A 16,727-nucleotide genomic window follows, 5' to 3' on the forward strand; every position below is an offset into this window, starting at 1 on the left:
TAGGTACACCTGTCCAACTTCTTGTTAACACTTAATTTCTAATCAGCCAATCACATGGCGGCAACTCAGTGCATTTAGGCATGTAGACATGGTCAAGACAATCTCCTGCAGTTCAAACCGAGCATCAGTATGGGGAAGAAAGGTGATTTGAGTGCCTTTGAACGTGGCATGGTTGTTGGTGCCAGAAGGGCTGGTCTGAGTATTTCAGAAACTGCTGATCTACTGGGATTTTCACGCACAACCATCTCTAGGGTTTACAGAGAATGGTCCGAAAAAGAAAAAAAATCCAGTGAGCGGCAGTTCTGTGGGCGGAAATGCCTTGTTGATGCCAGAGGTCAGAGGAGAATGGGCAGACTGGTTCGAGCTGATAGAAAGGCAACAGTGACTCAAATCGCCACCCGTTACAACCAAGGTAGGCCTAAGAGCATCTCTGAACGCACAGTGCGTCGAACTTTGAGGCAGATGGGCTACAGCAGCAGAAGACCACACCGGGTACCACTCCTTTCAGCTAAGAACAGGAAACTGAGGCTACAATTTGTACAAGCTCATCGAAATTGGACAGTAGAAGATTGGAAAAACGTTGCTTGGTCTGATGAGTCTCGATTTCTGCTGCGACATTCGGATGGTAGGGTCAGAATTTGGCGTAAACAACATGAAAGCATGGATCCATCCTGCCTTGTATGGAGCATCTTTGGGATGTGCAGCCGACAAATCTGCGGCAACTGTGTGATGCCATCATGTCAATATGGACCAAAATCTCTGAGGAATGCTTCCAGCACCTTGTTGAATCTATGCCACGAAGAATTGAGGCAGTTCTGAAGGCAAAAGGGGTCCAACCCGTTACTAGCATGGTGTACCTGGCCGGTGAGTGTGTGTATATATATATATATATATATATATATATATATATATATATATATATATATATATATATATATATACACCGTATACTCACATGCACCACAGATATACACAATCATACTATATACTTTATACAGACACACACACTGTATATTGCACATGTACACACACAGATACACATATACATGTATGTTTACCATGTTCTCCAGCTTCACTTGTACAGATCCATTCCCAGGATGTTGCTAGGAGCAGCCATGATAAGGGGACAGGACACAGACACACATGGCTGCAGGCATCTTCCTCCTGGCCCGGCTCTGACTTCTGTCTGCTGTGCTGTAATCGGCCCCCTCACTTACAACTTCTAACCTGACTGCAGGTAGGGAGAAATAGAAAGAGAGGGGAGGCTGTATGGGGGTTTGGGAGAGATGCTGCGGGACTCACTGCTTATTCACTACTGTACATCCTCTGGGCACTTCATAAATGGGCTACAGACGCAGGGGGCGCTCTTTGTGAGTGGGGGTTCTGGGCGTCTGCCTGCCCCAAACACTGGCCCTGGTAGTAGGTCACCCATAAGAAAGTAAATCCAAAAACAAAATATACACACCACACCTGAAAAATGGAAGGGGTGTCAGGGTATGTATAATAGGGTTCAGTGCCAATAGAGTATGAACCAATGAGAAAAAGAGCACCAAGAGATCCAAAAGTAAAATATAATAACAACTTTATTAAGTACAAGACATAAAAACCAGAAAAAACACAGGACAGATGACAGGGAACACACCATGGAGGTGGCACCACAGGAACCAGCAGGCAAGACTAATTACAAAAGCATCACAATGAGCCTAAATAATGTGCACCCGATTAGAGTAAACATACATGTGTAACAATATGTTTGGACAAATGCCAGTAGTAAGGGGCATCAAATAGAGAGTGGCTGAATCCAAAAAAGGACATATGAGGCGTTTCGGCCTCGTGCCTTCATCCGGGGGTATCCGGATGATACCCCCGGAAGAAGGCACGAGGCCGAAACGCGGCGTTGGGGTGGGTGGCATCACGGTCCCGCAGGTAATATTCTTTCTATTGTTACTCTGTCGCATCTTCATATGTCCTTTTTTGGATTCAGCCACTCTCTATTTGATGCCCCTTACTACTGGCATTTGTCCAAACATATTGTTACACATGTATGTTTACTCTAATCGGGTGCACATTATTTAGGCTCATTGTGATGCTTTTGTAATTAGTCTTGCCTGCTGGTTCCTGTGGTGCCACCTCCATGGTGTGTTCCCTGTCATCTGTCCTGTGTTTTTTCTGGTTTTTATGTCTTGTACTTAATAAAGTTGTTATTATGTTTTACTTTTGGTTCTCTTGGTGCTCTTTTTCTCATTGGTTCACACCCATAAGAAAGGCAAGATTAGCACAGGTGCAAAACACTAATAAAGCAACCATTTACTAACCCACCAAACAACTGTGAGGTGGCTGCCTAGTATTCTAATTGCACACAGGTCTGCATAAGATGTCGTTCACATCATTATGTGAGATGCACCTCTACCCGTATGACAGCCTATTACCAATGCCCCTACCATTACATCAGGCGTGCTGCCACTATGATATGTGCACCCACAGGCCAAACACCCCACATTACCCAGCCACCACTGGAAGGACCTGGCCTGCACCCTGCATCTCTTCTGGTTACAGGATAGAGTTCACCACTCTACCTCAGGAACTTTTTTCACTCTCGCCCTCCTACATCTCCCAGCATGAGAGTCAGTTTTGAACAGGCTATAGCTTCCCTGCTTCAGGCAGGAGTAATTGGAGTTGTTGCCATTTCACAGCGCTTCAAGGGGTTTTTATTCAAACCTATTCATCATCCCCAAAAAGGATGGCCCGGAGCGGCCTATTTTAGACTCCTGAACAGATGGGTTTGGCTTTGTCGCTTCAAGATTAAATTGCTTTGGTCAGTGATTGGAAGCCGGGGAATTTCTTTCTTCTGTAGGTATTTGGGACGATTATTTGCATGTGCCCATTTTTTCAAGCCCATCACTGATTTGTTCGCTTTGTGGTCATTCAAGATCACTATCAGTTCAGCGTTCTCCCATTCGGACTGGCCACAGCGCCCAGGGTATTCACAAAGATCTTGGCCCCAGTTATGGCTTTGGCGTTGCAGGACAGGATGTCCATTAAAAATCAGGTGGAGTGACTATGGCTGACTATTCACAGCCCTGATCACGATAAGCGATCGGCTGCAGGGAGAATAGAACTTTACTTTCTCCCTGCATCTGCACTTACAATTAGAAAGCCACAAATAGTTAAAACAGTATTTACCAGTAGTGATTTTCTGAATCCCGTTCCAATATTTAAAGCAGTCTGTATAACTGTATGGAATACCGATGTGTTAGGATAGCGAGACCCCTGTAAGGAGCGGAGTTGGGACAGGCGGTGTTGTGCATTCTGATGAGTTATTGGACTGCAATGGGCCCTTACACTGTTCTTGCACAGGGTCCCGTTTCTGTCTGTGTTCACCACTGGGGGTGTCGGCAGTCATACCCGTACCAAGCTGACATTAATGACCTATTCTGAGGATTGGAAAGTCCTGGAAAAACCCTTTAATTTATCGTTAAATTATTTAATTTTTTTCTACCATGAAAATTGTACAGATAGATATGTGATTAAATGTCTAATGTAAATGTCTTTCCTCCTTCTCTAGTTTGCACGTGTGTGGTTCACAAGCGCTGCCATCAGTTAATCGTCACAGCTTGCACTTGCATGAACAATCCGACGAAAGTGGAAAAAAAGGTGACGTGTTTCTATTATTTTTATCTACTTTGGTCTCCAGATCTTTTTTTTGCAAAACCACATCCTGTGTCTCAGACTTTAAGACATTTATAAGTTCAAAATCCCCTAGTATCTAATGATAGACCTTTCGCCTGCAGCTCTGGGGCCGCAGAGGGGGCGTTATTATTATATGGAGGCGCAGAGGGGCGTTATTAGTATATGGAGGCACAGGGGGCATTATTAGTATATGGAGGCGCAGAGGGGGCGTTAGTAGTATATGAAGGCACAGAGTGGGCATTATTAGTATATGGAGGCACAGAGGGGGCATTATTAGTATATGGAGGCACAGAGGGGACATTATTAGTATATGGAGGCACAGGGGGCATTTAGTATATGGAGGCACAGGGGGCATTTAGTATATGGAGGCACAGAGGGGGCATTATTAGTATATGGAGGCACAGAGGGGGCATTATTAGTATATGGAGGCACAGAGGGGGCATTATTAGTATATGGAGGCACAGAGGGGACATTATTAGTATATGGAGGCACAGAGGGGACATTATTAGTATATGGAGGCACAGGGGGCATTTAGTATATGGAGGCACAGGGGGCATTTAGTATATGGAGGCACAGAGGGGGCATTATTAGTATATGGAGGCACAGAGGGGGCATTATTAGTATATGGAGGCACAGAGGGGACATTATTAGTATATGGAGGCACAGGGGGCATTTAGTATATGGAGGCACAGGGGGCATTTAGTATATGGAGGCACAGAGGGGGCATTATTAGTATATGGAGGCACAGAGGGGGCATTATTAGTATATGAAGGCACAGAGGGGGCATTATTAGTACATGGTGGTGCAGAGGGGGGGATTATTAATATATGGAGGCACAGAGGGGGCATTATTAGTATATGGAGGCACAGAGGGGGCATTATTAGTATATGGAGGCACGGACATTAGTATATGGAGTCGCAGAGGGGGCGTTATTAGTATATGGTGGCGCAGAGGGGGCGTTATTAGTATATCGAGGCAGAGAGGGGGAATTATTAGTATATGGAGGTACAGAGTGGGCATTATTAGTATATGGAGGCGCACAGGGGGAATTATTAGTATATGGAGGCGCAGAGGGGATATTGTTAGTATATGGAGGCGCAAAGGGGGCGTTATTAGTATATGGAGATGCAGAGGGGAAATTATTAGCATATGGAGGCGCAGAGGGGGAATTATTAGTATATGGAGGCACAGAGGGGGCATTATTATTATATGGAGGCACAGAGGGGGCATTATTAGTATAGAGGTACATTATTAGTAATATTAAGGCACAAATATTAATATAATAAAGCCCACAATGGTGCTTTTATTGATGCATAGAGGCTTAGAACTCTCAAAAGATTTTAGTTTGTTGCTGATTTATTTAGCACGATACTTCACCATAGTGCAGGGTAAAGGGACAGAAAAGCGACAAGCAGTACTAGAAGCTTGACGTTTCGACCCATCACAGGTCTTTTTCAAATTTGTTGCTGCATCCTGGAGTGTGGAGTCGAATATCATCATTGCACGCACTCCTTAAAGGGGCATTTTTAGTATGTGAATGCACAGATGGGACATTAGTAAAAGTAATTTTGACTTTAAGAAAAGTAGACCCCAAACATGGTCTGTCATGTAAAATAGCAAAATCGGATATTATTCACCCTCGCCAAGTCTTGCGCTTGCTGTCTGCTACTGCTCCAGTCTTGGTGATCACATCACCGCTGCAGCCAATCTCTGTTTAGGAAGATGGCACAAGCTGCTGAGCTCAGTAATTGGCTGCAGCGGGGATGTAAACTGTCTACCTGAGCAATGCAACAAAAACATTGAGATTACAGCAGTGATGGAGAGCTAGGGCAGGACCCCGGGAGGGTGAGTACTATCTGATTTTGTTGTTTCACAAGACAAGCAACACTTTTCTAAAAGTGTAAAGCCACTTTAATGTATGGAGGCACATAGGGGGCATGAACTTGGCAGCATCAGTGGTTATCTGAAAAAGAAGTTGGTGGTGAGAAATATTGGCCCTGGAGCCCAAGTTAGTTTACATATACAGAATGAGATATATATATATATATATATATATATATATATATATATATATATATATATATATATATATATATATATATATATATATATATATATAATATATATATTACTACGTATGAGTGTATGAGTGTATATAGAGCTCTGGCAAAAATTAAGAGATCACTGCAAAATGTTCAGTTTGTCTGATTTTTCTCTATATAGCTATATTTTGAGTAAAATGTAAATTGTTCTTTTAGTCTATAAACTTCTGACAACACGTCTCCGAATTTCCAAGCAGTAAATTTTGTATTTATTTTCTGGAAAAGGAAAATGGTCAAAATAAAAAAAAAAACAAAACCCAGTGCTTTCAGACCTCAAATAATGCAAAGAAAACAAGTTCATAATCATTTAGAAACAACAATATTAAAGTTTTACCTCAGGAAGAGTTCAGAAATCAATATTTTGTGGAATAACCATGATTTTTAATCACAGTTTTCATGTGTCTTGGCATGCTTTCCACCAGTCTTTCACACTGCTTCTTGCACAAAAATGTAAGCAGTTCTTCTTTGTTTGATGGCTTGTGACTATCCATCATCCTCTTGATTACATTCCAGAGGTTTTCAATGGGGATCAGGTCTGGAGATTGGGCTGCCCATGACAGGGATTTGATGTGGTGGCCTCTTAATTTTTGCCAGAGCTGTATGTAGATATATATGCATTATTACTACATATGAGAGTATATATGTAGATATATATGTAATTTTGTTAACTATGTGTTTTGCTTTTAGATCTTTGAACAGAGATTCGGTATCAATTTACCCCACAAGTTTCGTGACCATAATTACAAGGTGCTGACGTTCTGTGACCATTGTGGGTCATTATTATGGGGGCTAATGAGGCAGGGATTACAGTGTAAAAGTAAGTCATGTTGTAATCACATGTGCCGCAATAGTGTAATGGTACCGCTTCATATTAAATGTATTCTCTGGATTAAAACAAAACAAACATGGGAACCAGGAGGACTCATTCATTGAAAGTTTGGATCCTTTTCACAGCCAGCCTGTCCTCTCCTTGGTGTCTTCTACAATAGTGGCTGCTTTGATAAGTGTGAATTGCACCATACTGCATGTATACCCAAACTCCGCAGATTTGTCCCTGATTCCTCAGCTCATTCCACAATGCAGAACCGGTTTTCATATTGGACTAATTTCCTGAAAATCCCTGTTGTCGTTCTTACTACAGTTCCTATCACCCCTTTCTCTGTGGTGTACTTTCCTAACCGTTTGTCTCTCTTGTCAGGTTGTTACCAGTTTTTCAAATTGGCTGTTAATAACGTTCCTTAGAAGCGGACAACGTACTGGAGCAAATTGGCCCAAAATGTTTAAAATAAATGTTGTGTTTGCCCATATTAACCAATCACAGCACAGCTTTCATTTTTCCAGAGCTGTTTAAAAAATGAAAGCTGAACCCTGATTGGCTGTTGTGGCCAACAAAGCCCATCTTTCTTTTAGACAGCTTTGATCATTTTGGTTATTTACGTATGTGTCATCCTGGAAGCTATTATCCCACATGCAGCTAATTTCTCGGGAAATTCAGAACAAGAGTATCGACCCAGCAGATATTAGTATAAAGTGAAATATCACATAGTGCCGAGAGTTAGGACTTATATATATATATATATATATATATATATATATATATATATATATATAATTTTCTTTTTTCTATTTGGAAAATACACTTACTCTTTCTTTTAGGATACTATGGGCTTTTTTCAACTGTATGGGCCTTGTTGTCCATAGTAGCCAATCAGATCTTAGCTTTCAAGTGTTACCCGGGTCAGGAGAAATTAAAGCAGCATTTTGATTGGTTGCCATGGGCAACAAGAGCAGCTACTCGTTAGTTTTGTGCCTTTTTTTAGTTTAGTAGCGTTTGAACCTCATAATGACCACTGATTTGCAGACATTGAGGGGCCTTGCTCTACAGCATGTTATATTTTAACTAGACCCGACACTATTGCCATCTAAAATGTAAAAAAAAAAAAATTGAAAAAAAAAAGAGTAAATTTTGTCATAAAAACTAAAATTCTAATAATTAATACATTAATAAACCCCTGCTTGCCACAGTGACCCTAACAAGGTCATGTTACATATCAAAATAACTGTAAAATCTTTCTGGAAAATGTAAGTTGCTCTACTTTAGTTATTATTTTTTTTTTTATGTATTTTAAAACAATGAGTTCACACGTGTTGTTCTTTCCCATTTTCAGTTCTGTCACAGACGTGCTAAATCCATCACGTGACGGACACCAATGATCCATTGGGTTCTATTCTTGAGACCGTCACTCTGACTTCCCCACATACGAGTCCTTGCCATGTGTTTCCACAGGAATGGAGGAGAAAGCTGCTGCTGGGCACCTCTGGCAGCAACTTGTCTAATCGGAAAACAAAAGGATCGGGTGTAAAAATTGCAACACCCCGACCCTTCTTTTATTGACAGAGAGTCCAAAGGTTCCCTATACACATCAGATGGTTGGCAGGTTCGAACGATTTCCTACCAATGAGTATTTGGGGCCTTAAAGCTGGCCATACATATAAAATGCTCAATGGCTGTGTGCTGAAAGTTCACTTGGTCAACAGCCATCTCAGCAGACTCCCTCGAGCACAGGAAAGGTCGGCCAAACAAGTGAGTGAGAGAGCCGTTAACTGACACGTTAGTTGGTGGCTTATCTCAAAATGAGCTCGCTGACATGCCTGATCGACATCTCTCCCGACCATCAATTAGCCCGTGCCCCATACATATTAGACCCTTGGCCAAACCTGTTGATATTGGCGGGTTCAGCCCACATAAGCCTAATATGTATAGCCGGCTTAAGAGATTTACATCGGACCTCATATTTCCAATTTTCTATCATAGGAAAAAAAAATGAAGCCACTGCTGGATCCAATACATGACGGACACCAAAGGTGCCCATTCTCCTCACTTGTTGGGTTTCAGTCATTTTTTGGGGTGACGGATCATCACCAACCCAACACACACTCCTCTCGTGAAGGCATGGTGACGATACGTCCCAATCCAGAGCCCAGTAATTAGGCAGATAGGACAGTAAGTCATCGGAAGAAGATATTGTGGATACACATTGAATCACATATTAAAATTTTGATCATTGGATATCCTACTGGTGGGACTTGCCAAGATCATCTGTAATCTGGTAAATGGATTTGGGAGTTTCTGTATTAGGATATGAGAAAATGTGAGGAAAGAAAAAAAATGGCAGAGGATACATAAAATATAGTGCATCTTTATTGAAATAAATATTAAAAACCTGGAATAAAAAGAGAACCAAACAAGGAAACAAAAAAGGTGGGTATGAAGTACAGTGGATGGCTGCAATAATGAAGGTCTATGAAAGGATGGATATGGTGGTAGACCATGGGGGAATAATCAAGTTGATTCCAAATAAAGTGTAAGTGCAACATGAATATACAAATATGCAACCCAACAACCTGGGACAAATAATTTGTAAATATATAGTAATCATCAGCTAACTGAAAAATGATATATGATATATATCTATCTATATAATCGTCTAAGGGGTACTTCCATCTGTTTGTCTGTCTGTAACAGAAATCCCGCGTCGCTGATTGGTCGCGGCCCGCAGGCCGCAACCAAACAGCGACGGGCACAGTCCGGCCGCAAATTCGCCCCTTCCTGCTCTACGTCAGTGCCCCCTCCAGTCAGTGCTCACACAGGGTTAATGGCTGCGTTACACTGCATTATGCCGCGGTGTAACGCACTCCGTTAACACTGCTATTAACCCTGTGTGACCAACTTTTTACTATTAATGCTGCCTATGCAGCATCAATAGTAAAAAGATCTAATGTTAAACATAATAAAAAAAATTAAAAATCATTATATACTCACCTTCCGCCGCCTTTCCCGCTCCTCGCGACGCTCCGGCCCATGCATTGCGGTCTCGCGAGATGATGACATACCGGTCTTGTGAGACCGCTACGTCATCATCTCGTGAGACCGCAATGCATTCTTGGGACTGGAGCGTCGCGAGAAACATCGCTAAACGCCTCGTCTGGATCCAGGGGCCGCCGGAAGGTGAGTATAACTATTTTTTATTTTAGTTTTTTTTTTTTTTTTTAACAGGGATATGGTGCCCACATTGCTATATACTACGTGGGCTGTGTTATATACTGCATGTGTTGTGTTATATACTGTGTGGGCTGTGCTATATATTACGTGGCTGTGCAATATATTACGTGGCTGTGCAATATATTACGTGGCTGTGCAATATATTACGTGGCTGGGCAATATATTACGTGGCTGTGCAATATATTACGTGGCTGGGCAATATACTACGTCGCTGTGTTATATACTGCGTGAGCTGTGCAATATACTACGTGGCTGTGTTATATACTACGTGGGCTGTGCTATATACTACGTAGCTGTGCAATGTACGTGGCTAGGCAATATACTACGTGGGCTGTGTTATATACTACGTGGGCTGTGCAATATATGTGGCTGTTCTATATACTACGTGGCCAGTGTTATATACTACGTGGGCTGTGTTATATACTTCGTGGCTTGTGCTATATACTGCGTGGGCTGTGCTATATACTATGTGGGCTGTGCTATATACTATGTGGGCTGTGCTATATACTATGTGGGCTGTGCTATATACTACGTGGGCTGTGCTATATACTACGTGGGCTGTGCTATATACTACGTGGGCTGTGCTATATACTACATGGGCTGTGCTATATGCTATGTGGCTGTGCTATATGCTACGTGGGCTGTTAAATGCTAGGTGGGCTGTGTTATATGCTACCTGGGCTGTGTTATATGCTACGTGGGCTGTGTTATATGCTACTGGGCTGTGGTATATTTCTCTGCTGTATCTGTGCATCATGAATCGTTGTATGTGTTAAAGATGGGGGCCAACTGAGACTCTTTCGCCCGGGGCCCTCAAAAACCTGGAGCAGGTCCTGGCTTCACTGATTGGTCACGCCCGGCCAGCCGCGAACAATCAGCGGCAGGTGCATTCCGCCCTCGAATTGGCGTGGAATTTGAACAACACATCGCTAATTGGTCGCGCCCGGCCGGCCGAATCCTGTGTATAAATTGCATTATTCTGAAAACTTCATAAATAAACTACATACATATTCTAGAGTACCCGATGCGTTAGAATCAGACCACCATCTAGTATATATGTAATTAGATATATTAAAGTTAAACGGTACATGAATGATTAGAGACAAAATTGCCAGTGTATGTATAGAGAGAAAAAGATTTCATCTAGCTGAATGAATAATGACAATGTGGATGCAAACAATAAGGTTCATAAATACAACACTTAATAGTGAAAATAGAAACTAATTGGCCACATGGAGACAAACCTGGTGAGTAATCCAGTTGAGTCAATGTAGATTAAGAACATCCCCGCAGCACACTATAATATTGGATGTAGGAGAACCTCCGCAGATGACCGCACTGTTACTAGAAAAAAAAATCTCTATATAAAGACCAACACTGATATTACTGCCATATATTGGTAGATCCCAGTCCTGCAGACCATATAAGAGATCACAGCACAGTTACAGATGGTGACTTACCGCTGATGTTCTTTATTATGGAGTCATTCATTTTTCCCGTCTTTTCCATCTGGCCCAGACCATCATGACAACTTCTTCCAGCCAGGACTCATCTGCAGAGATTACAACAAAGACACATTTCACTTCTCATATTCCAGGGCCATCATCATCTATTCCCAACCTGCACAAACTCCTCATCCTGCTGATACCCCAATACTGAGCCTCTGCTGCCGTATGTGTCCCTATTATTGCACCTGATACCCCAATACTGAGACGCTGGAGCGCCGTATTTGTCCCTATTACTGCACCTGATACCCCAATACTGAGCCGCTGCTGCCGTATGTGTCCCTATTACTCCACCTGATACCCCAATACTGAGCCCCTGCTGCCGTATGTGTCCCTATTACTGCACCTGATACCCCAATACTGAGCCGCTGCTGCCGTATGTGTCCATATTACTGCACCTGATACCCCAATACTGAGCCGCTGCTGCCTTATGTGACCCTATTACTGCACCTAATACCCCAATACTGAGCCGCTACTGCCGTATATGTCCCTAATACTGCACCTGATACCCCAATACTGAGCCGCTGCTGCCGTATGTGTCCCTATTACTGCCCCTGATACCCCAATACTGAGCCACTGCTGCCACATGTGTCCCTATTACAACACCTGATACCCCAATACTGAGCCGTTGCTGCCGTATGTGTCCCTATTACTGCACCTGATACCCCAATACTGAGCCGCTGCTGCCTTGTGTCCCTATTACTGCCCCTGATATCCCAATACTGAGCCTCTGCTGCCGTATGTGTCCCTATTACTGCCCCTGATACCCCAATACTGAGCCGCTGCTGCCGTATGTGACCCTATTACTGCACCTAATACCCCAATACTGAGCCGCTGCTGCCGTATGTCACTATTACTGCACCTGATACCCCAATACTGAGCCGCTGCTGCCGTATGTGTCCCTATTACTACACCTGATACCCCAATACTGAGCCGTTGCTGCCATGTGTCCCTATTACTGCATCTGATACCCCAATACTGAACCGCTGCTGCCGTATGTGTCCCTATTACTGCCCCTGACACCCCAATACTGAGCCGCTGCTGCCATATGTGTCCCTATTACTACACCTGATACCCCAATACTGAGCTGCTGCTGCTGCCACATGTGTCCCTATTACTGCACCTGATACCCCAATACTGAGCCACTGCTGCCGTATGTGTCCCTATTACTGCACCTGGTACCCCAATACTGAGCTGCTGCTGCCGTATGTGTACCTATTACTGCCCCTGATACCCCAACACTGAGCAGCTGCTGCCGTATGTGTCCCTATTACTGCACCTGATACCCCAATACTGAGCTGCTGCTGCCGTATGTGTCCCTATTACTGCCCCTTATACCCCAACACTGAGCAGCTGCTGCCGTATGTGTCCCTATTACTGCTCCTAATACCCCAATACTGAGCCGCTGCTGCCGTATGTGTCCCTATTACTGCCCCTGATACCCCAATACTGATCCGCTGCTGCCATATGTGTCCCTATTACTGCACCTGATATCCCAATACTGAGCCGCTGCTGCTGTATGTGTCCCTATTACTGCCCCTGATACCCCAATACTGAGCCGCTGCTGCTGCCGTATGTTTCCCTATTACGGCACCTGATACCCCAATACTGAGACGCTGCTGCCGTATGTGTCCCTATTACTGCACCTGATACCCCAATACTGAGCCGCTGCTGCCGTATGTGTCCCTATTACTGCACCTGATACCCCAACACTGATCTGCTGCTGCCGTATGTGACCCTATTACTGCCCCTGATACCCCAATACTGAGCCGCTGCTGCCGTATGTGTCCCTATTACTGCCCCTGATACCCCGATACTGAGCCGCTGCTGCCATGTGTCCCTGATACCCCAATACTGAGCCGCTGCTGCCGTATGTGTCCCTATTACTGCACCTGATACCCCAATACTGAGCCGCTGCTGCCGTATGTGTGCCTATTACTACACCTGATACCCCAATACTGAGCCGTTGCTGCCGTATGTGTCCCTATTACTGCACCTGATACCCCAACACTGAGCCGCTGCTGCCCCTGATACCCCAATACTGAGCCACTGCTGCTATATGTGACCCTATTACTGCCCCTGATACCCCAATACTGAGCCACTGCTGCCATGTGTCCCTGATACCCCAATACTGAGCCGCTGCTGCCGTATGTGTCCCTATTACTGCACCTGATACCCCAATACTGAGCCGCTGCTGCCGTATGTGTCCCTATTACTACACCTGATACCCCTATACTGAGCCGCTGCTGCCGTATGTGTCCCTATTACTGCACCTGATACCCCAATACTGAGCCGCTGCTGCCGTATGTGACCCTATTACTGCCCCTGATACCCCAATACTGAGCCGCTGCTGCCGTATGTGTCCCTATTACTGCCCCTGATACCCCGATACTGAGCCGCTGCTGCCATGTGTCCCTGATACCCCAATACTGAGCCGCTGCTGCCGTATGTGTCCCTATTACTGCCCCTGATACCCCAATACTGAGCCGCTGCTGCCGTATGTGTCCCTATTACTACACCTGATACCCCAATACTGAGCCGTTGCTGCCGTATGTGTCCCTATTACTGCACCTGATACCCCAACACTGAGCCGCTGCTGCCGTATGTTACCCTATTACTGCCCCTGATACCCCAATACTGAGCCACTGCTGCCGTATGTGACCCTATTACTGCCCCTGATACCCCAATACTGAGCCACTGCTGCCGTATGTGTCCCTATTACTGCACCTGATACCCCAATACTGAGCCGCTGCTGCCGTATGTGTCCCTATTACTGCACCTGATACCCCTATACTGAGCCGCTGCTGCCGTATGTGACCCTATTACTGCCCCTGATACCCCAATACTGAGCCGCTGCTGCCGTATGTGTCCCTATTACTGCCCCTGATACCCCGATACTGAGCCGCTGCTGCCATGTGTCCCTGATACCCCAATACTGAGCCGCTGCTGCCGTATGTGTCCCTATTACTGCCCCTGATACCCCAATACTGAGCCGCTGCTGCCGTATGTGTCCCTATTACTACACCTGATACCCCAATACTGAGCCGTTGCTGCCGTATGTGTCCCTATTACTGCACCTGATACCCCAACACTGAGCCGCTGCTGCCGTATGTTACCCTATTACTGCCCCTGATACCCCAATACTGAGCCACTGCTGCCGTATGTGACCCTATTACTGCCCCTGATACCCCAATACTGAGCCACTGCTGCCGTATGTGTCCCTATTACTGCACCTGATACCCCAATACTGAGCCGCTGCTGCCGTATGTGTCCCTATTACTGCACCTGATACCCCTATACTGAGCCGCTGCTGCCGTATGTGTCCCTATTACTGCACCTGATACCCCAACACTGAGCCGCTGCTGCCGTATGTGACCCTATTACTGCACCTGATACCCCAATACTGAGCCGCTGCTGCCGTATGTGTCCCTATTACTGCACCTGATACCCCTATACTGAGCCGCTGCTGCCGTATGTGTCCCTATTACTGCACCTGATACCCCAACACTGAGCCGCTGCTGCCGTATGTGACCCTATTACTGCACCTGATACCCCAATACTGAGCCACTGCTGCCGTATGTGACCCTATTACTGCCCCTGATACCCCAATACTGAGCCACTGCTGCCGTATGTGTCCCTATTACTGCACCTGATACCCCAACACTGAGCCGCTGCTGCCGTATGTGACCCTATTACTGCACCTGATACCCCAATACTGAGCCACTGCTGCCGTATGTGACCCTATTACTGCCCCTGATACCCCAATACTGAGCCACTGCTGCCGTATGTGTCCCTATTACTGCCCCTGATATCCCGATACTGAGCCGCTGCTGCCATGTGTCCCTGATACCCCAATACTGAGCCGCTGCTGCCCTATGTGTCCGTATTACTGCCCCTGATACCCCAATACTGAGCCGCTGCTGCCGTATGTGTCCCTATTACTGCACCTGCTGTGTGGTTCTAATAATGCTCCGAGTCTCCCCCCACCTGCTCAGGGCCCCATAGCAGCCCGGTGGCAGTGCAGGGAGATCGTGTCTCCCTGCCCTGCTGCAGAGTGTAACTTTATGGCCACTCTGTCCTGCGCACGTCCATACAGTTAGTGGCGGAGCTCCAGGTGGGCCCCCAGTGCCACTTAGTTTAGTAGTGTACCTACCGAGGGGAGGACAGAGGGACCGGCACTCTGCCCCCCTAGTAGCTACGCTACTGACCTAAAGACGTAAAGCTATATTTCAAATATATAGCATACCCAACCACAGGAGCACACCCAATGCTCGTTTCGCCAGACCTTTGTACTTACATATGTCTGTTCGTTATTAATATTCGTTCAACTACCTAAATACTATTTTTTTCTTTTGTATATACAAGCCTTGAAAAAGTTCAACACTTGGAATGAAATATTGCCCTGGCACGATGGCTCAATAAACCATTGAACACTGGACTATGGAGTCCTGCTTTTTCTCTTTTGTATATTACACATTATGTGTCCCAGGTTGTTGGGTTGTATATTTGTATATTCATTTTTATTTGAAATCCACTTGATTATCTCCCCCTGGTCTACTACCATATCCATCCTTTCATAGACCTTCATCATAGTTTGATTTTTTTTAAAACAAACTGCAGCTGCGAAAGAGGTTTTTTTTTCCAGAACCTGAAAACCACCTTCTCTTATAGCAAACCACAACCCCCATTATGGACCCTCATTAATGAGTAAAGGCTCTCAGAATAGTAGTTAAAATATAAATGCGGAGTTCATCGATTGCCTTTTCGCCATTGCATTTTGCAGTGTTATTTTCCAAATTTGAAGTCGGCCTAAAATCCACAGGGGCAAGTTTTCCAACTCTCTAAAGAGCAATTTAGAGAGTTGCCACATTGAGAACTTTACATTTTCTTGTCCCGATGTTTGAAAAGTCCTACTAGCGTTACTGCAATGTGCCGCATGAATAATCGTATCCTCTCTCCTTGTAGTATGCAAGATGAACGTGCACAAGCGCTGCGAGGCCAACGTGGCTCATAACTGTGGAGTGAATTCGGTGGAGTTGGCAAACGCGTTGGCGGGAATGGGTCTGCAGCCTGGGAGCATTCCTGGCACACGGGTAAGGGGTTAACAGCCAGAGGAATGGAATGCCCAGAGCCAACGTTTGTCCAGTTAGACAAGACAGTCTATATAATTGCCTATAAGGCCATATTTATACATGGTGGGCGAATTCTATCAAGAAGTTCCTCCAAAAATGGAAAATGTGACTATAGGGAGGATTATTGTTGTGTCTTCATAAATGGACGATGAACGCTTTGAGTTGTTACTGGTGAGCCGGTAGTGATGAGTGAACGTGCTTGGATAAGGTGTTATCTAAGCATGCTTGGGAGCTA

At 44.9% G+C, this 16,727-nt stretch overlaps 1 protein-coding gene across 2 annotated transcripts in view; it reads left to right on the forward strand.

The window, feature by feature from the left end:
• PRKCH (protein kinase C eta) overlaps window positions 1–16,727 on the forward strand; it is a 200,214-nt gene that overhangs the window by 98,750 nt on the left and 84,737 nt on the right. For both annotated transcript variants that reach the window (XM_077265566.1, XM_077265574.1), the window contains exons 5-7: window positions 3,566–3,654; window positions 6,480–6,609; window positions 16,326–16,453. In XM_077265566.1, coding sequence (XP_077121681.1) covers window positions 3,566–3,654; window positions 6,480–6,609; window positions 16,326–16,453 — 347 coding nt within the window. The remainder of the gene's footprint in view (window positions 1–3,565; window positions 3,655–6,479; window positions 6,610–16,325; window positions 16,454–16,727) is intronic.

This window comes from Ranitomeya variabilis, chromosome 1 (genome assembly GCF_051348905.1).
Source record: "Ranitomeya variabilis isolate aRanVar5 chromosome 1, aRanVar5.hap1, whole genome shotgun sequence".
Lineage (NCBI taxonomy): Eukaryota > Metazoa > Chordata > Amphibia > Anura > Dendrobatidae > Ranitomeya > Ranitomeya variabilis.